This window comes from Pseudophryne corroboree, chromosome 6 (genome assembly GCF_028390025.1).
Source record: "Pseudophryne corroboree isolate aPseCor3 chromosome 6, aPseCor3.hap2, whole genome shotgun sequence".
Taxonomy (NCBI): domain Eukaryota; kingdom Metazoa; phylum Chordata; class Amphibia; order Anura; family Myobatrachidae; genus Pseudophryne; species Pseudophryne corroboree.
Genome location: NC_086449.1, coordinates 749,382,323 through 749,403,862, shown reverse-complemented (window position 1 = coordinate 749,403,862; position 21,540 = coordinate 749,382,323). Strand labels below are relative to the sequence as shown.

At 46.8% G+C, this 21,540-nt stretch overlaps 1 protein-coding gene across 3 annotated transcripts in view; it reads right to left on the bottom strand.

The window, feature by feature from the left end:
• Window positions 1–21,540, bottom strand: part of RNF130 (ring finger protein 130) — a 532,281-nt gene that overhangs the window by 130,617 nt on the left and 380,124 nt on the right. For all 3 annotated transcript variants that reach the window (XM_063928530.1, XM_063928529.1, XM_063928531.1), the window contains exon 4: window positions 19,754–19,825. In XM_063928530.1, coding sequence (XP_063784600.1) covers window positions 19,754–19,825 — 72 coding nt within the window. The remainder of the gene's footprint in view (window positions 1–19,753; window positions 19,826–21,540) is intronic.

Genomic DNA, 21,540 nt, shown 5'->3' with positions numbered 1-21,540 from the left:
TTTTGCCAAACAAAGGTTTTTTATTGCGTCTCAGGGCGCCCCCCCCAGCGCCCTGCACCCTCAGTGACCGGAGTGTGAAGTGTGCTGAGAGCAATGGCGCACAGCTGCGGTGCTGTGCGCTACCTTATTGAAGACAGGACGTCTTCTGCCGCCGATTTTCCGGACCTCTTCACTCTTCTGGCTCTGTAAGGGGGCCGGTGGCGCGGCTCCGGGACCCATCCATGGCTGGGCCTGTGATCGTCCCTCTGGAGCTAATGTCCAGTAGCCTAAGAAGCCCAATCCACTCTGCACGCAGGTGAGTTTGCTTCTTCTCCCCTTAGTCCCTCGGTGCAGTGAGCCTGTTGCCAGCAGGTCTCACTGAAAATAAAAAACCTACTTTAAACTTTTACACTAAGCAGCTCAGGAGAGCCCCTTAGCCTGCACCCGTCTCGTTCGGGCACAAAAATCTAACTGAGGCTTGGAGGAGGGTCATAGGGGGAGGAGCCAGTGCACACCAGGTAGTCCTAAAGCTTTTTAATTTTGTGCCCAGTCTCCTGCAGAGCCGCTATCCCCCCATGGTCCTTTTGGAGTCCCCAGCATCCACTAGGACGTTAGAGAAATACACATTACAGTGCACATATGCTCACAGGCAGCCAATCTGAGTGCACTCAGCCACTATACTCAAGCTAATACCCCTTTCATACCTAAAACTGCGGGTCTTACCCGGGAATACGGTCCTGGGATCATGCAGGAACATTCCCGGATTAGGCGCCTTTCATACCGTAGTCAGCAGCCCGGCATATTGGCGGGTTGCTGACGTCAGCGGTGACGCAGAAGGGGCGGTGCTAGAGATCAGATGATCTCCAAGCGCCGCCTGTACATAGAGAGTGAACGGGAGCCAGGGCGCATTGACCCGGCTCCCGTTCACACCGCACAGTGAGCCGGGTTGAACACAGGTTCAACCCTGCTCAAGAGCAGGATTGAAATACCGGGTCATTGGACCCGGTATTTCAACCCCGGCACCCTTTCACACCGCACCTGAACACGGGTTATGCGCGTTCATGTGCCAAAAACCCGTGTTCAGAGGTGCTGGTGTGAAAGGGTATAAGTGATATCATAAAGTCTATTTAAAAACAAAACAGAGCCCACTATAGTCACAGCTGCAAAGATTGGTCCAGCCTGTATCCCAGGCATTCCCAACCACGGTCCTCAAGGCACACCAACAGTGCAGGTTTTAGTGATATCCAGGCTCCAGCACAGGTGACTTAATTAGTAGCTCAGTTATTTTGATTTAACCATCTGTGCTGCAGCCTGGATATCACTAAAACCTGCATTATTGGTGTGCCTTGAGGACCGTGGTTGAAAATGCCTGCTGTATCCTGTAACTGAACTGGGGAAACATCTACTTATAATATGGGCATTTACATGCATACACCACTGTAGGGATTTATAAGGACAATCTACTCCAGTAATGATATATTTAGTCCCGAAGCTCGATTTGCCAAGTTATTTTGTAAGAAACATTGCACCATTATAGGAATTATTAGCTGGATCAGACTTGATTGGAGAAATTGGAAATCAGATTGACCTATGAGCACCCCTCGTGGGTGCTGGGCACACACTATGCAATTATCTGGCAGATAATCTGCCAGATCTGACTAGCTGAAAGGAAAATCTTGTCATGAATGAGAGCAAATGACAATCGAACATTTGCTCCAAAACACTGGAAAATGGACCAATCCCTGTTGTTAAGAAAAATTGTTTAACTCACGGATTTAACCAATTTGTATGAACGACAATTTTGACAGATTACATTGTGTGGCATGACAGCATTGTACTCATAAATACTCAGTGATACATGTGTAGAACATGTTCAGGACTTCTTCAGGTCAGCAGGTCACAGAGCAGGAGAATACCTGCACCTAGGATATTCACTACATTGCATGTCTAGCAAACAGTCTAGTTACTGAGCACTATAGCACCCAACTGGTCATGGGGATCCGGTCTCTAGGTCGACAAGACTTAGGTCGACACTGTCGGTCGACAGCAAGTAGGTCGACATGGTTTCTAGGTTGACAGGGACTCTAGGTCGACATGACAAAAGGTCGACATTAGTTTTTCACATAATTTTTAATTTATTTTTTTTACTTTGTCATACTTTACGATCCACGTGGACTACAACTGGGAACAGTAACCTGCCCCGCGAGCCATGCAAAGGGACATGGCGCACTAATTGTGGTTTCCGGTCACTCTACAAAGAAAATAACACCATTTAAAAAAACAAAACCTCATGTCGACCTAGTACATGTCTACCTAGAGTCCCTGTCGACCTAGAAACCATGTCGACCAATAGTGGTCGACCTAGACACTGTCGACCTACTGTAAGTCTAGTCTATCTAACATACCATACCCCTGGTTATGCATCCCTTATGGGCCCTGTACACATACCGATCCGCCGCCGAGCTGCCCGACGGCGGATACGGCCGACGGGCCACCCGATGGAGGTGACAGGGGGAATGAAGTTTCTTCACTCCCCCCCGTCACCCGGCCCCATAGCAATTAACGCTAATATGGACAATATTGTCCATATTGGCCTGCATGCATAAGCGACGGGGCACCAACGATTAACGAGCGCGGGGCCGCGCATCGTTAATCGTTGGTGCCTACACACAGAATCATATGAACTAGTTAAACGTTCATATCGTTCTGTTTTATCTGCCAATGTGTAGGGCCCATAAGTTGCACATTATAACAGCATGCTGATACTGCAAATGAATAGTAAGGACATACTGTACATTCACTAAGCTCACTGTAACTTTAGGATTCGTTTCAAACTAACAAAGTACTGTGGGAGACTGGACTTGTTTTGCAAATACATATTGTCAAAGGAACGTAAGGTCAGAAAGTGCAGGACAGACATTTCCGGTGCTCTCAGTTTCGTACTGTTCTATATTCTAAAAACTCTACCAAGGTCCTGAAAGTTTGTTAAATAAGGTCCCCCACAGGAGATAGTTCTGCATTGTGACGTAGGTGGGCTGTAATAATGTAAACGCTTACTGCTAAAGCCATCTGACTCACAACCCAAATGGGATCTGGCATAGACTCGGGAATGTGTGGGATAGACCGCGCTTCTGCAAAATGAACAGTTTAGGTTCTCAGAAAAGCCAGGTGGCTCTATACACGTCATATTACACACCATGAGCTTCCTTCATGAGTATGACAGCAGTGGATGAAGCAATGTTTCCCAGCAGCACATCTGTCTGTTACATCCAGTCACTTCTCCGCTTCATATATTGGGACAGATGTGCTAAGCCTTAGAGAGTGATAAACTGGAGAGAGATAAACTACCAATCAGCTCCTGTCTTTATTTCAATAGCAGCCTGTGACAAGGCAGTTAGGAGCTGATTGGTTGGCAGTTTCTCACTCTCCCAACGCTTAGTACATCTCACCCCATGTCATATTTACCAGTTGAAATCTTGTCCTCACTATCACACATCTGGACTGGTCACTTATCCCTGAGATGAGCCTAATTGCTGAAATAATCTGCTGTGAGCATTCCAATTGTCTGATTGGCTATGCATTTAGTATCCAATAATCTGGCTAATAAATTGGGTACACAACAAATGAGCAGGAGACGAAGACCAAATACGATCAGGTGCCAAGCTACTGTACTAGTTTAATGTTCTGGACATCAATAAGGTTTCATGTGATTTTTAATATGCACCACCGCACATATAAAAAAGTAAAGCGATCTACTGTCAGAAATGAAATCCTGATATAGATATAGAAATCCTGTATAGATATACATTTACACACACACACAAATAAATATATATATATACAGTATATATATATACACACACATACATACATACATACATACATACACACACACACACACACACATACTGTTTTATATATATATATATATATATATATATATATATATATAGCCCTATGGCGTCTATCCCTCATGGCTTTATCTTGTAGCATAAGCATTGCCCTTTGTATTAAATCTGTAGCAACTGCTGGTGTATTAGTATTATGTTTAGTTTGCTTCACTGCTCTTTTTCCTGTAAAACATTATTGTATTCATGTCACATCTCGCTGTAGCCTGAAAGAGACGCCTTTACAGCTCCTGTTATTGTCTATGCGGATGGCGCTCAGGTGGTTCTATGGCATCTGATTATCCTGCCCGTGCTCAGCATGAGGTGATGGATACTGGTTATCTACTGTCTCTATACTCATACCCTCCAACATGACCCGCCCCACTAGGTACAAAATGCTCTGTTTCTGGACTTCCCTCTTAATTATTATTGCCATCACCTGTGAAGAAACAGCTTTCTTATCATTTAACTAGTTCAACACAGGTGATTGAAATCATAAATTAAGAGTGAAGTCCAGGAACAGATCATTTTGTACCTAGTGGGGCGGGTCATGTTGGAGGGTCTGTATACTTACAATAAATGATAGAACATACAGCCCTGACACGTGCCTGCATGCCAATTCCTCGTGTTGGATTTTGTATAGACAAGTTTACATTTAAATGCGTTTAAACATTGATTTGAATTGGGCAAGGGAGCATGGGCGGGAAGGAGGGGGCGCAGGGGATAAGTGGGCAGGGAAACTCTGGTGCCTGGGTGGCCTGCCAGTCTGGGACAAACAAAACATTTTGCCCAACTATTAAAGGGGGTAGAAGTGGGGCAAGTTACAATGCTCCAGGGATCGCGGAGATGTAATTATAATACCATGGCTTCCACATTATTTAACATTTTGACACCTTCTTGTGAGAAAAGCTCCTGCTGTATTCCAATACCCTGCATGGCCTCCAACAATACCATCTTATCTGCAACTTGGAAGTGTTCTCTCTTAGAGCCATATTAATAAGTGATTTGGCAACACACTACCTTATGAGCGACCACCCATGTCAATACTAAGTGGTGCCCAGGCTATTCCTGTTTTCAAGGGGTGGGTCTGTGGGGTAGAGGATGGCATGGTACCCTGACTACCCACCAAGTACACGCACTTCCTTTCCAAGCTAGGCAGATTTAATAGGTGACAAACATTTATAATTGAGTAAGGGGCGCTTACAGTACAGGGAAGGCTGAAGAGGATGTGCTTCTTCAGAGGTCGCACAGCCAAGAGATTAGAAATAGGCTGCTTTATTCTGGTTCAATTCGACTTTGAAACACTTTTTAGTATCTGAAAAATATTTTTAAGGGAAACTGACAAAAATACCTTGATAGGTTATTGTGGAGACCGGACTGTACTACCTCTGCCTGGTGACACAAACTTGGTGTGCCGTACATTGGGCATCATCAGCAGTGCTTTACAGTGAGTGACCAACCCTAAACATCAGTCCCTGACGTCATACTGGGGGAACTTATTTTTGGACTGTGGTAAAAAGTTAGAACTTAGGGGGTCATTCCGAGTTGATCATAGCGGTGCTAAATTTAGCACAGCTACGATCGTAAACTCAGACATGCGGGGGGGGGGGGGGGAACAGGACTGGGCTAGCCCGCCCCGCATGTCAGTGCCGGCCCCCCCGCACAAATACAAAAGCATCGCACAGCAGCGATGCCTTTGTATTTGTGGAGTAACTCCCGGCCAGCGCAGCTCCTGCGGCTGGCCGGGAGTTGCTCGTCGCTCCCGTTGGCCGCAGCGGCTGCGTGACACGTCACGCAGCTGCCGCTGCCCGCCCCCCCAACAGTCCGGCCACGCCTGCGTTGGCTGGACCGCTTCCCCTAAACGGCGGCTTAACGTCGCCGTTCAGCCCCCTCCCGCCTAGCGACCGCCTCTGTCTCAGAGGCGATCGCTAGGTAACGAAAGCTGCCATGCACCGGCGCCGCTTGCACAGTTCCGATCCGATCGCTGCGACAAACTGCAGCGAGCGATCGGGTCGGAATGACCCTCATAGGCGGAAACCCACACCAGCATGTGAGCATGATCCAACTCCATCCACATGATGGAGGTCATTCCGAGTTGTTCGCTCACTAGCTAGTTTTAGCAGCCGTGCAAACGCTATGCCGCCTCCCACTGGGAGTGTTTTTTAGCTTAACAGAAGTGCGAACGAAAGGATCGCAGAGCGGCTACAAAGTTTTTTTGTGCAGTTTTAGAGTAGCTAAAAACCTACTCAGCGCTTGCGATCACTTCAGACTGTTCAGTTCCTGTTTTGACGTCACAAACACGCCCTGCGTTCGCCCAGCCACGCATGCTTTTTCCCTGGCATGCCTGCGTTTTTCTGAACACTCCCTGAAAACGGTCAGTTGACACCCAGAAACGCCCCCTTCCTGTCAATCACTCTGCGGCCACCAGTGCTACTGAAAAGCTTCGCTAGACCCTGTGCAAAACTGCATCGTTCGTTGTGCTCGTACAACGCGCGTGCGCATTGCGCCACTTACGCATGCGCAGAACAGCCATTTTTTAGCCTGATCGCTGCGTTGCGAACAAGTGCAGCTAGCGATCAACTCGGAATGACCCCCGATATGTCACATTGTGTGACACCGCGCCTCCCAGAGGCCTATTAAGGTCTCATCTTACAGCAGCACTTAACACTCTCCTACTATTACCCAGAGATCACTTGTAGCTGCACACCCTGAACATAGGAACATCACAGAAAGGGGCTCCCTGGGGGATGCGGTCAATTTACATACAATCAAAATCCCACGGTCAAAATCCTGACAACCAATGACCGATAGTCAAAATCCCGACAAGGTCAAAATACCGACAGGTTAAAAAGTTGACATGAGTTTTTCAAGATTTTTTTATTGAAACCGACTTATTCATACTTTACCATCCCAGTGGACCTGGAGGGAGAATATAATGGTGTGCAGAGTGCAGCGGGGAACCGTGCCCGAAGCATGGCGAGCGCAGCAAGCCATGTGAAGGAACGCGGTACATTTATACGGTGTCCATGTCAACCTATGTCGACATATACACACACAAAAAAACAATGAAAGCCTTGTGTCAACTTTTTGACATTTTAAATGTCTGTATTTTGACCTTGTCTGTATTTTAAATGTTGGTATTTTGACCTTGTCAGGATTTTGACTGTCGGACAACTGTTGTCGGGATTTTGACCGTCAGGATTTTGATTGTAGGTATTTCATACTGATCCTGCTCTCTGGATATTAGAAGGCGGCTGTGCACTGTATAATGCTCAGTATAAGTACTGAAAATCTCTGAAACAACACTTTGCAAAATCATACCAACATCAGCCAGTCCTTATCAGCGGAATTCTGACCACTTTGACAATTGCAGCTAGCTCTGATGAAGGGCTGCCTAGTAACTGTGAGCACAAACATCTCTCCTGTAAGACCAACTGGGAAATTATTTTAAGCATCTGCACAATTATGCCCAGATCCTTATTTGGGGGGTTCCTCAGCATATACTGTATGAAAGAATTCTCATATGCGGCAGTCCCTCATTTTTAAACTGTAATACTATAACTGATGAAGGTTTCTAGGCATTGTCCATCGTATTAACCATTTATCATTTTCACTTTCATGATGGTGTTTTAAAATACCTTTTTTTTTGTATCTACTTCCACTTTAATTTAATCAAACAACCTGTGATTAATTGGAGATCAAATTGCATGTTTTGATAACATAATTTAGCAATTTAAGCTTTTTTCCCTTTCAATAACAAATAAAATAAGAATTTACTTACCGATAATTCTGTTTCTCGGAGTCCGTAGTGGATGCTGGGGTTCCTGAAAGGACCATGGGGAATAGCGGCTCCGCAGGAGACAGGGCACAAAAGTAAAGCTTTCCGATCAGGTGGTGTGCACTGGCTCCTCCCCCTATGACCCTCCTCCAAGCCAGTTAGGTACTGTGCCCGGACGAGCGTACACAATAAGGGAGGAATTTTGAATCCCGGGTAAGACTCATACCAGCCACACCAATCACACCGTACAACTTGTGATCTAAACCCAGTTAACAGTATGATAACAGCGGAGCCTCTGAAAAGATGGCTCACAACAATAATAACCCGATTTTTGTAACTATGTACAAGTATTGCAGATAATCCGCACTTGGGATGGGCGCCCAGCATCCACTACGGACTCCGAGAAACAGAATTATCGGTAAGTAAATTCTTATTTTCTCTATCGTCCTAGTGGATGCTGGGGTTCCTGAAAGGACCATGGGGATTATACCAAAGCTCCCAAACGGGCGGGAGAGTGCGGATGACTCTGCAGCACCGAATGAGAGAACTCCAGGTCCTCCTTAGCCAGGGTATCAAATTTGTAGAATTTTACAAACGTGTTTGCCCCTGACCAAGTAGCTGCTCGGCAAAGTTGTAAAGCCGAGACCCCTCGGGCAGCCGCCCAAGATGAGCCCACCTTCCTTGTGGAATGGGCATTTACATATTTTGGCTGTGGCAGGCCTGCCACAGAATGTGCAAGCTGAATTGTATTACACATCCAACTAGCAATAGTCTGCTTAGAAGCAAGAGCACCCAGTTTGTTGGGTGCATACATGATAACAGCAAGTCAGTTTTCCTGACTCCAGCCGTCCTGGAACATATTTTCAGGGCCCTGACAACATCTAGCAACTTGGAGTCCTCCAAGTCCCTAGTAGGTGCAAGGCACCACAATAAGCTGGTTCAGGTGAAACACTGACACCACCTTAGGGAGAGAACTGGGGACGAGTCCGCAGCTCTGCCCTGTCCGAATGGACAAACAGATATGGGCTTTTTTGAGAAAAAACCACCAATTTGACACTCGCCTGGTCCAGGCCAGGGCCAAGAGCATGGTCACTTTTCATGTGAGATGCTTCAAATCCACAGATTTGACTGGTTTTAAACCAATGTGATTTGAGGAATCCCAGAACTACGTTGAGATCCCACAGTGCCACTGGAGGCACAAAAGGGGGTTGTATATGCAATACTCCCTTGACAAACTTCTGGACTTCAGGAACTGAAGCCAATTCTTTCTGGAAGAAAATTGACAGGGCCGAAATTTGAACCTTAATGGACCCCAATTTGAGGCCCATAGACACTCCTGTTTGCAGGAAATGCAGGAAACGACCGAGTTGAAATTTCTTTGTGGGGCCTTCCTGGCCTCACACCACGCAACATATTTTCGCCACATGTGGTGATAATGTTGTGCGGTCACCTCCTTTCTGGCTTTGACCAGGGTAGGAATGACCTCTTCCGGAATGCCTTTTTCCCTTAGGATCCGGCTTTCCACCGCCATGCCGACAAACGCAGCTGCGGTAAGTCTTGGAACAGACATGGTACTTGCTGAAGCAAGTCCCTTCTTAGCGGCAGAGGCCATAAGACCTCTGTAAGCATCTCTTGAAGTTCCGGGTACCAAGTCCTTCTTGGCCAATCCGGAGCCATGAGTATAGTTCTTACTCCTCTACGTCTTATAATTCTCAGCACCTTAGGTATGAGAAGCAGAGGAGGGAACACATACACCGACTGGTACACCCACGGTGTTACCAGAACGTCCACAGCTATTGCCTGAGGGTCTCTTGACCTGGCGCAATACCTGTCCCGTTTTTTTTGTTCAGACGGGACGCCATCATGTCCACCTTTGGTATTTCCCAACGGTTTACAATTATGTGGAAAAAACTTCCCGATGAAGTTTCCACTCTCCCGGGTGGAGGTCGTGCCTGCTGAGGAAGTCTGCTTCCCAGTTTCCATTCCCGGGATGAAACACTGCTGACAGTGCTATCACATGATTTTCCGCCCAGCGAAAAGTCCTTGCAGTTTTTGCCATTGCCCTCCTGCTTCTTGTGTCGCCCTGTCTGTTTACGTGGGCGACTGCCGTGATGTTTTTCCCACTGGATCAATACCGGCTGACCTTGAAGCAGAGGTCTTGCTAAGCTTAGAGCATTATAAATTTACCCTTAGCTCCAGTATATTTATGTGGAGAAAAGTCTCCAGACTTGATCACACTCCCTGGAAATCTTTTCCTTGTGTGACTGCTCCCCAGCCTCTCGGGCTGGGCTCCGTGGTCACCAGCATCCAATCCTGAATGCCGAATCTGCGGCCCTCTAGAAGATGAGCACTCTATAACCACCACAGGAGAGACACCCTTGTCCTTGGATATAGGGTTATCCGCTGATGCATCTGAAGATGCGATCCGGACCATTTGTCCAGCAGATCCCACTGAAAAGTTCTTGCGTGAAATTTGCCGAATGGAATTGCTTCGTAGGAAGCCACCATTTTTACCAGGACCCTTGTGCAATGATGCACTGTTTTTAGGAGGTTCCTGACTAGCTCGGATAACTCCCTGGCTTTCTCTTCCGGGAGAAACACCTTTTTCTGGACTGTGTCCAGAATCATCCCTAGGCACAGCAGACGTGTCGTCGGGATCAGCTGCGATTTTGGAATATTTAGAATCCACCCGTGCTGTTGTAGCAGTATCCGAGATAGTGCTACTCCGACCTCCAACTGTTCCCTGGACTATGCCCTTATCAGGAGATCGTCCAAGTAAGGGATAATTAAGACGCCTTTTCTTCGAAGAAGAATCATCATTTCGGCCATTACCTTGGTAAAGACCCGGGGTGCCGTGGACAATCCAAACGGCAGCGTCTGAAACTGATAGTGACAGTTCTGCACCACGAACCTGAGGTACCCTTAGTGAGAAGGGCAAATTTGGGACATAGAGGTAAGCATCCCTGATGTCCCGGGACACTATATAGTCCCCTTCTTCCTGGTTCGTTATCACTGCTCTGAGTGACTCCATCTTGATTTGAACCTTTGTAAGTGTTCAAAAAATTTTTTAGAATAAGTCTCACCTAGCCTTCTGGCTTCAGTACCACAATATAGTGTGGAATAATACCCCTTTTCTTGTAGTAGGAGGGGTAATTTAATTATCACCTGCTGGGAATACAGCTTGTGAATTTTTTCCCATACTGCCTCCTTGTCGGAGGGAGACCTTGGTAAAGCAGACTTCAGGAGCCTGCGAAGGGGAAACGTCTCGACATTCCAATCTGTACCCCTGGGATACTACTTGTAGGATCCAGGGGTCCTGTACGGTCTCAGCGCCATGCTGAGAACTTGTCAGAAGCGGTGGAACGCTTCTGTTCCTGGGAATGGGCTGCCTGCTGCAGTCTTCTTCCCTTTCCTCTATCCCTGGGCAGATATGATCTTATAGGGACGAAAGGACTGAGGCTGAAAAGACGGTGTCTTTTTCTGCAGAGATGTGACTTAGGGTAAAAACGGCGGATTTTCCAGCAGTTGCCGTGGCCACCAGGTCCGATGGACCGACCCCAAATAACTCCTCTTCCTTTATACGGCAATACACCTTTGTGCCGTTTGGAATCTGCATCACCTGACCACTGTCGTGTCCATAACATCTTCTGGCAGATATGGACATCGCATTTACTCTTGATGCCAGAGTGCAAATATCCCTCTGTGCATCTCGCATATATAGAAATGCATCCTTTAAATGCTCTATAGTCAATAAAATACTGTCCCTGTCAAGGGTATCAATATTTTTAGTCAGGGAATCCCACCAAGCCACCCCAGCTCTGCACATCCAGGCTGAGGCGATCGCTGGTCGCAGTATAACACCAGTATGTGTGTATATACTTTTTATGATATTTTCCAGCCTCCTGTCAGCTGGTCCTTGAGGACGGCCCTATCTATAGACGGTACCGCCACTTGTTTTGATAAGCGTGTGAGCGCCTTATCCACCCTAAGGGGTGTTTCCCAACGCGCCCTAACTTCTGGCGGGAAAGGGTATACCGCCCATAATTTTCTATCGGGGGGAACCCACGCATCATCACACACTTTATTTAATTGATCTGATTCAGGAAAAACTACGGTAGTTTTTTCACATCCCACATAATACCCTCTTTTGTGGTACTTGTAGTATCAGAAATATGTAACACCTCCTTCATTGCCTTTAACGTGTGGCCCTAATAAGGAATACGTTTGTTTATTCACCGTCGACACTGGATTCAGTGTCCCTGTCTGTGTCTGTGTCGACCGACTAAAGTAAACGGGCGTTTTAAAACCCCTGACGGTGTTTTTGAGACGTCTAGACCGGTACTAATTGTTTGTCGGCCGTCTCATGTCGTCAACCGACCTTGCAGCGTGTTGACATTATCACGTAATTCCCTAAATAAGCCATCCATTCCGGTGTCGACTCCCTAGAGAGTGACATCACCATTACAGGCAATTGCTCCGCCTCCTCACCAACATCGTCCTCATACATGTCGACACACACGTACCGACACACAGCACACACACAGGGAATGCTCTGATAGAGGACAGGACCCACTAGCCCTTTGGAGAGACAGAGGGAGAGTTTACCAGCACACACCAAAAACGCTATAATTATATAGGGACAACCTTATATAAGTGTTTTCCCTTATAGCATCTTTTTTATATATTTCTAACGCCAAATTAGTGCCCCCCCTCTCTGTTTTAACCCTGTTTCTGTAGTGCAGTGCAGGGGAGAGCCTGGGAGCCTTCCCTCCAGCCTTTCTGTGAGGGAAAATGGCGCTGTGTGCTGAGGAGATAGGCCCCGCCCCTTTTTCGGCGGCCTCGTCTCCCGCTCTTAACGGATTCTGGCAGGGGTTAAATATCTCCATATAGCCTCCGGAGGCTATATGTGAGGTATTTTTAGCCAAAATAGGTATTCATTTGCCTCCCAGGGCGCCCCCCTCCCAGCGCCCTGCACCCTCAGTGACTGCCGTGTGAAGTGTGCTGAGAGGAAAATGGCGCACAGCTGCAGTGCTGTGCGCTACCTTTAGAAGACTGAGGAGTCTTCTGCCGCCGATTCTGGACCTCTTCTTACTTCAGCATCTGCAAGGGGGCCGGCGGCAAGGCTCCGGTGACCATCCAGGCTGTACCTGTGATCGTCCCTCTGGAGCTGATGTCCAGTAGCCAAGAAGCCAATACATCCTGCACGCAGGTGAGTTCACTTCTTCTCCCCTAAGTCCCTCGTTGCAGTGATCCTGTTGCCAGCAGGACTCACTGTAAAATAAAAAACCTAAGCTAAACTTTTCTAAGCAGCTCTTTAGGAGAGCCACCTAGATTGCACCCTTCTCGGCCGGGCACAAAAATCTAACTGGCTTGGAGGAGGGTCATAGGGGGAGGAGCCAGTGCACACCACCTGATCGGAAAGCTTTACTTTTGTGCCCTGTCTCCTGCGGAGCCGCTATTCCCCATGGTCCTTTCAGGAACCCCAGCATCCACTAGGACGATAGAGAAACTACATTTATAAGCATGCATGCAATAGTCTTTTTTTTTTAGCTATCCTACTACAAAGACACTGGGGGTAATTCAGACCTGATTGCTGGGCAGCGATTTTTGCAGCCCTGCGATCGGATAGTCGCCACCTACAGGCTGTGCAAGTGTACGATCGCATGTGTAGCAGAGCTGTACAAACAGATTTTGTGCAGTCTCTGCGCAGCCCAGGACTTACTCAGCCGCTGAGATCACATCAGCCTGTCCGGGACCGGAATTGACGTCAGACACCCACCCTGCAAACACATGGACACGCCTGCGTTTTTCCAAACACTCCCTGAAAACGGTCAGTTGACACCCACAAACGCCTTCTTCCTTGCGATCGCCCGTGTGAACGGATCCGTCGCAGAAACCCATCGCTGAATGGTGATCTGCTTTGTACTCGTGCGACGCACCTGCGCATTGCGGTGCATACGCATGCGCAGTTTCTGCCTGATCGCCCGCTTTGCAAAAACACACAGCAGTGATCAGGTGTGAATGGTTCCGGTATGAATGGTCGACCATGTTATGGTCGACAGTCATTAGGTCGACCACTATTGGCCGACATTGACATGGTCGACATGGACAAAAGGTCGACACACAAAATGTCGACACATGGACAGGTCAACATGAGTTTTTTTACTTTTTTGGGTGTGTTTTGTGTAAAGTGACGGGGAACCCCAAATAGTGCACCGCGTTCGCTCGCCATGCTTCGGGCAGATTACCGTTGTCCACGTGTATCGTAAAGTATGGAAAAGTTCCACAAAAGAAATGTGTTTTTTTTAAACTCATGTCGACCTTTTCATGTGTCGACCATTTCCATGTGTCAACCATGTGTCCATGTCGACCATGCCAATGTCGACCAATAGTGCTCGACCATAACATGGTCGACCATCCAAACAGATTCCGGTCTGAATTACCCCCATACAGTCAGTCCGCTACACAGAAGACACTGGCTCACACAGCTCTCTGCATGGCATGTGATAACTAGTGGAAGGGGGCGGGGCGGAGGTCATAGAAGAGAGAGCTCAGAATTGGTGTGCCCAAGCCTCTCTGCTCACTACATATTGTGCCATACGACTGATTTCCATGGTAAAAAAAAAATGAGGGAGAAAAATGGTAAATATCAAGATTCTTCTTCTTATAACCTGCCACACTGATATTAAACCACATATATAACTTTTTCTTGGGATTGTTGCTTTAATCGACATACTGACAAAAAAACAACAGCGTACAAGCCATCTGTAGAACACAAGTGCAGCCTCAAGTCAGAGGAAATGTGCAGACATCACATGCTGGTAACGAAAACCCAGACCTGCATGTAACATTCCCCATTCTTTATGGCTACTGCAAAAGATAGTACATACAGATGATAAATTCCCTCACATTCCTCTTTCAAGTTTAACTCTGTAACTACATACATCTTATACAGTCTGGGGGCTATTCATAAAGCAGTGAAAGGAGTGGAGAAGTGAACCTGTGGAGAAGTTGCCCATGGCAACCAATCAGCTGCTCCGTACAATTGTATAGTATGCAAATTATAAATGTTACTTCACTGCTGATTGGTTGCCATGGGCAACTTCCCCACTGGTTCACTTCTACACAATTCACTGCTTCATGACTAGACCCCTAATACCCCTTTTCCACTTACGAGCACGGGTCGCAGCCGGGAGCCTGACACGGGAGCTGCCCCCTGCTGCGACCCGTGCTCGGCCCCTTTCCCATCAGCAGTCACAACCCGGCATATGCCGGGTTGGTGACGCTTCTAGTGACGCGGCAGGGGCGGCGCAGGGAGATCACATGATCTCCCAGCGCCGCCCTTCCATACAGTGTAAATGGGAGCCGTGTCGCATCGACACGGCTCCCGTTTACACTACAACCCTACCCGGATCATTCCCGTGTCCTACCCAGGTAAATAGTCGGGTAGGATTCACGGGTCACTTGATCCGGGTTTACCCTTTTCCACTTGCAAAAAACACGGGTAAATGCGCGCCCCCGTGCATTTACCCGTGTTTTTTGAGCTAGTGGAAAAGGGGTATAAGTGACAGAACTTTTTTTTTTTTTTTCATATTTATAATGGGCCCTATTTAATAACAAGACTTCCTAACAGCGGCATATTGTATGGCAGTGATGCTGATGGTATTTAACATTATTTACAGTACATCTCCGGCGAGGTCCAGTGACATCTCCCTCCTCAGCGGCATCCTCTGCTCTGTTGCGCAAGCGGCTGTGTCATGCGCATGTGCCATGGCCAATCTGCCAATGCGCATGACACTTTCCCCAGATGGGGACTCAACAATGCCTGGAAGGTTTCGCTGAAGCTGTACAGGCTGCTGCTGGGTCTGGGACAGTATCGCTCTCGACATCTATAAATGGCGCAAGCGGTACCGGCGTCAAACACTGGTAAGCTAAGCTGAAAGGAGGACATAACTCCTTTAAGAGACTGCTAAAAGGGTATTGTATCGTTAAATGGGGCCTAATATACCACGTCAACAAATCAGTAAAGGGTAAATACAAGATCTGATAAGACATAGGAACCATTTTGTGAGCTGAAACATTTATGCAATTGCCGCTTAACAATTCAATTGTAACTAGTGATATCACTGAGGCATGAGGCACTGTGTGTCACAAAACGCATTTTATACAGAATCTAAAGACTTGCTGTTAGGGAGAGTAAATCAGGGGTTAATCGTGTACAGGTTTCTACGGCCTTGTCAGTGGGTTTGTACATAAATTTTCCATGTACACAGGTGACACTGTATCCTGCTGCCTGGTATCTATTGCTAGACACCTCAGTAAATGTGCTTGGTAGATTGGTCGGCACAGCCTGGGTCATATTTCACTTGAATATTATCTATCAAAACAGATTGCTCAAATACATGATGCAAAGATTTCAGTGCAAGAGGGTTCACTTCAGTATTACCGGACATTACCCCATAAATGTGCATCATTTCTGTAAGCGTTATGCAGTGTTGAGATGGTAATCATTTTTCAGTTTTAAACGTATACATGCTACCTACTTCTGGCGGCAGCCATTTTGTGCATAAACCAAAGTTCATGAGCAGCTCATCAATTCACCAGTTACTGGTGACCTAGGCAGGGCCGGCAACAGAAATTAGGTAAATCATAAGGCACTGAGCCTATTTACTAAGCCTTGGCAAGAGATACGCTACCAACCAACCAATCAACCAACCAACCAACCAGCTCCTGTCATTTTTCAAACACTGGCTGGCTGGTACTTTATTTCTGTCCATTTATCTCTCTCCAAGGATTACTAAATAAACCCCTTATACCCCTTTCACACATACCACTAAAACACAGATTTTTGCAAGTGAACGCACATTGACCCGGGTTTTTGGTATGTGTGAAAGGAAATGACCCAGGATGAAGTCCCTGTTTCCCGACCCTGCTCACTACCAGCGTCAGGCAGAAACCCGTGAAATTCCCTAACTGCCATGTTACAGGCTGTGTTTGAAAAATGACAGGAGCTGGATGGTTGGTACTTTATACCCACTAATCAGCAAATCTGCTGCATTCCCAATGTGAATACAGTAGCTGCTCCTGTGTCTATCAGTATACAGGTCACAACTGTGTGGGCTTGGTCACAGTGCTCAGGCTATATGAAATTCCCATTGGGATTCTTTTTTTATGCTGGCCTCAATGTCCTGTGCATTCATAATGTAGACAAACTAATGTGGGACTCAGAAGCAGGATTCCATCAAAATCTTGGAGCCAGCAGAATCTATGAAACAGCAATGCAGGAAGTGTACCCACTGACCATGGTACATATGACTCCCAAATGATTAGCAATTTATTTTTGGGTGCAATGGGGGTCATTCCGAGTTGATCGCTCGCTGGCTAGTTTTAGCAGCCATGCAAACGCTATGCTGCCGCCCAATGAGGAGTGTATTTTAGCTTAGCAGAAGTGTGAACGCATGTGCAGCCGAGCTCTGCAAAAACAGTTTGTGCAGTTTCTGAGTATCTCTGAACCTACTCAGCGCTTGCGATCACTTCAGCCTATTCATGTCTGGATTTGACGTCATACACCCGCCCAGCGAATGCCCAGCCACGCCTGCGTTTTTTACAAACCCTCCCTGAAAACGGTCAGTTGACACCCGGAAACGCCCCCTTTCTGTCAATCTTCTTGCGGCCGTCAGTGCTAGAATCTGTGCACAACCACAACGGGCTTTGTACCCGTACGTCGCGCGTGCGCATTGCGGGGCATATGCATGCACAGAAATGCAGTTTTTTAGCCTGATCGCTGCACTGCGAACAACGGCAGCTAGCGATCAACTCAGAATGACCCCCATTATCTCTGTTACAGCAGAGTATTGGAAAAGCACAGCAACAGTTTACCGTCACATTTTGAGCACTAATATTGGTCAAGCAAGGAGGTTCTAAACATTTCTGGCACAAATCTATAAAAAACTAGGACTGTCCAGGAATGAGGGACATTTGGTAACTAGGCTGCACTTGTTAAAGCAAGCGAGCAAATTGTGGTGACTATTCCGCGATTTTCGGAGGCAATAGACGTCTCACTAAATTCATACCCCTTACAACCCCCCCCACCCACCTCCCTTCCCCCCACACCTTCTACACACTCATACACGCAAAACACTGAAACAAATAATCAGTGGTAGTGAGAGAAAAATATAAATAATTGAGGATAAGCCTTATGGTGTTTTGTGAACCAATATATAATACAGGACAGCTTTCTAATATCCACCACACAAAACAGAAGAGCATCCTAGTAACCACCACATAAAACAGAGAGCATACTAGTGACCACCACAAAATAAACATTGCATCCTAGTGACCACCACACAACACAGAGAGCATTCCAGTGACCACCACACAATACAGAGAGCATTCCAGTGACCACCACACAAAACAAAGAGCATCCAGTGACCACCACACAAAACAGAGAGCATCCCAGTGACCACCACACGAAACAAAGAACATCCCTGTAACCGCCACACAAAACACAGAACATCCCAGTGACCACCACACAAAACAGAGAGCATCCCAGTGATCACCACACGAAACAAAGAGCATCCCTGTGACCACCACACGAAACAAATAGCATCCCTGTAACCGCCACACAAAACAGAGAGCATCCTAGTGACCACCACACAAAACAGGGAGCATTCCAGTGACCACTACACAAAACAAAGAGCATCCCAGTGACCACCACACAAAACAGAGAGCATCCTAGTGACCACCACACAAAACAGAGAGCATTCTAGTGACCACTACACAAAACAAAGAGCATCCCAGTGACCGCCACACAAAACAAAGCATCCCAGTGACCACCACACAAAACAGAGAGCATCCCAGTGACCACCACACAAAACAGAGAGCATCCCAGTGACCACCACACAAAACAAAAAGCATCCCAGTGACCACCACACAAAACACAGACCATCCAAGTGACCACCACACAGAACAAAGAGCATTCCTGTAACAGCCACACAAAGCAGAGAGCATGCTAGTGACCACAATAGAAAACAGAATCCTTGTCACCACTATGTAATACAGAGAGATGGATAATGACCAGTGGAGTATAGAAGAAACCACTATTTAAATCAGACTCCAAATCTATGGTGGCTGTGCTGTGCTCCCAGAGACTTGGGGCAGTAGACATACACACTACAGTATGCTAGCAGCTCCCATCGCTCTGTAGCCAACTCTACCAACCAAAGAAACTACAAGAATAAAGCTAATGGTTACAACATATTCTGGATGCAAAAATTAAGTAAGAATGGGGGAGATAAAGTACTGATAAATCAGCTCCTCACTGTAATTTTTCAAACACATCCTGCAAAACGAATGTAGCTGATTAGTTAGTACTTTACATATCTCCAAGGTTTGATAAATCTCCCCCTAGAGGAAATGTATGATGAAACGATGCCTCAACCACCTTACTCTCTATGTACTCTAGAAGAAGCAGCAAACATGGGGCCTAATTCAGACCTGATTGCAGCAGCAAACTCTGGGGCAGATGTATCAACCTGAAGAAGGCATAAGGAAGTGATAAACCAGTAAATGTGCAAGGTGATAAACGCACCAGCCAATCAGGTCCAATATGTAAATTAACAGTTAGAAGCTGATTGGCTGGTGTGTTTATCACCTTGCACATATCACTGGTTTGTCACTTCCGTATGCCTTCTTCAGACTTAATACATCTGCCCCTCTATCTCTAATAGGCAAAACCATGTGCACTGCAGGGGGGGTATAACATGTGTAAAGAGAGTTAGATTTGGGTGGGTTATATTGTTTCTGTGCAGGGTAAATATTGGCTGCTTTATTTTTACACTGCAGTTTAGACTTCAGTTTCAACACACCCCACCCAAATCTAACTCTCTGTACATGTTATATCTGCTCCCCCTGCACTGCACATGGTTTTGCCCATTAGAGAAAAATGTTGCTGCTGCGATCAGGTCTGAATTAGGCCCATGTTTTCTACCAACAAATTCGGAAACATTATGCATTTCAGTGTCCCAATAAGGCCTAGTCTTACAGCAATCACTCTCACAGTCTGCTCACTCAGGTGGACTGAACCAGAAGTGCCTGAGACAGCTGTTACCTTATCTCCTTTTCTGACCGTCCTTGTTGTAAGTTTGCCGATGGCTTTCTTAGCTGCATCTCCGAGCCGTCGCTGAGAAAACAGAGAGAGAGAGAATAATTACCCATGAGAGCCTTATCAGAAGATGATGAATACATGCACAGCTAACGTAACAAACCGTAACTTTTTGTTTGTGCTGCCCAAAGAATAATATCTAAAATAAATGCACAGAATTCCAATTAAACATTCCCACACGTGCAATTCAGCCCTTTAAAGAGAACGCCAGATTACATTAATTAAAAAAAACTTGGACTAGCAGAACAATACAGATCTGTCTACCATATCTCTTATATTGCCACCACCTGTACACAGTATTCTCCAGCACGACTGAGCCATGACAATGAGGCACCTGATGAATACTACACGCTGGTCCGGTCTTACATCTTGGATACTGAAGTGAGTGAAATTTTCTAAACTTTTCAATGCAATATTACATTTATTCTGCATTTGGCTGTTGAATTTCGAATGTTTCGCTGACAGAAATTTGGCTCCCAGTACTACCCCAACCAAGCCATCAGGATAAGCTGAAAAGGTCCCAAAATGTGAATATACATATACAATGAGAAACTGCAGAAGTCATCAGCACTTAAGGGCCCTACACATTTGGCGATCCGCTGCAGAGCTGCCCGACGGCGGATTCGGCTGACGAGCGACCCGGCGGCGGGGGGGGGGGAGTGAAGAAACTTCACTTTCCCCGTCACCCGGCTCCATAGAAGTGCAGGCAAATATGGACGAGATCGTCCATATTGGCCTGCATGCACAGGCGACGGGGCACTAGCGATGAACGAGCGCGGGGCCGCGCATCGTTCATCGCTGGTGCCTCCACACTGCACGATAGGAGCGTTATCTCGTTCATTAATGAACAAGATCGTTCATATCTTGCAGTCAAATCGCCCAGTGTGTAGGGCCTATTAGTTTGTACCTCTGTGAAGAGACCAGTTACGCAAAGCTTTGCTGAAAATTCCGATCACCTCTAGCCACTGTTATGCTATTAGTTGGCGGTAATCTGTATAGCCAAATGAATAGCTATGACTGGAGTTATCATGTAAAGAGATCATGAGCTACTGTTAATAATAGTACATAGGGTGTGATTCAGACCTGATCACTTTTGTGCGTTTTCCCACAGCGGGCGATCAGGTCATAACTGCGCGTGTGTATGCAACGCACTGCGCACACGCATCGGACAACAACAGTGGGCATCGCTGGTCAGCGACAGGATGGTGTGAAAATTCCGATCGCACGGGCGTTCGCAAGGTGATTGACAGGAAGAGGCCGTTTGTGAGTGGTAACTGACTGTTTACTATTAGTGTACGGAAAAACGCAGGCGTGCTCAAGCGCTTTCAGGGAAGATGTCTGATGTCAGCTCCGGCTCCGATTAGCCTCTTCTGATTGCACTGTAGGAGTAAGTCCTGGGCTGCGCAGAGACTGCACACAGTGGATTTTTGCAGCTCGGCGTACATATGGGATCACACACTTGCACGGCGATTTTACACTCCACCTGGGGCGGCGACTATCTGAATGCAGGACAGCAAAGTTAGCAGCCCAGCGATCAGATCTGAATTAACCCAATAATAACTTATAATAGCATACCTTCCAACATTACCCTCTCCAGGAGGGACACAATGCTCCGCTTCTGGACTTTTCTCTTAATGTATGATTGCCGGCACCTGTGTTGAACAGGTTAATTAATAAGAAAGGTGTTTCAGCACAGGTGAAGGCAATCATAGATTAAGAGGGAAGTCCAGGAG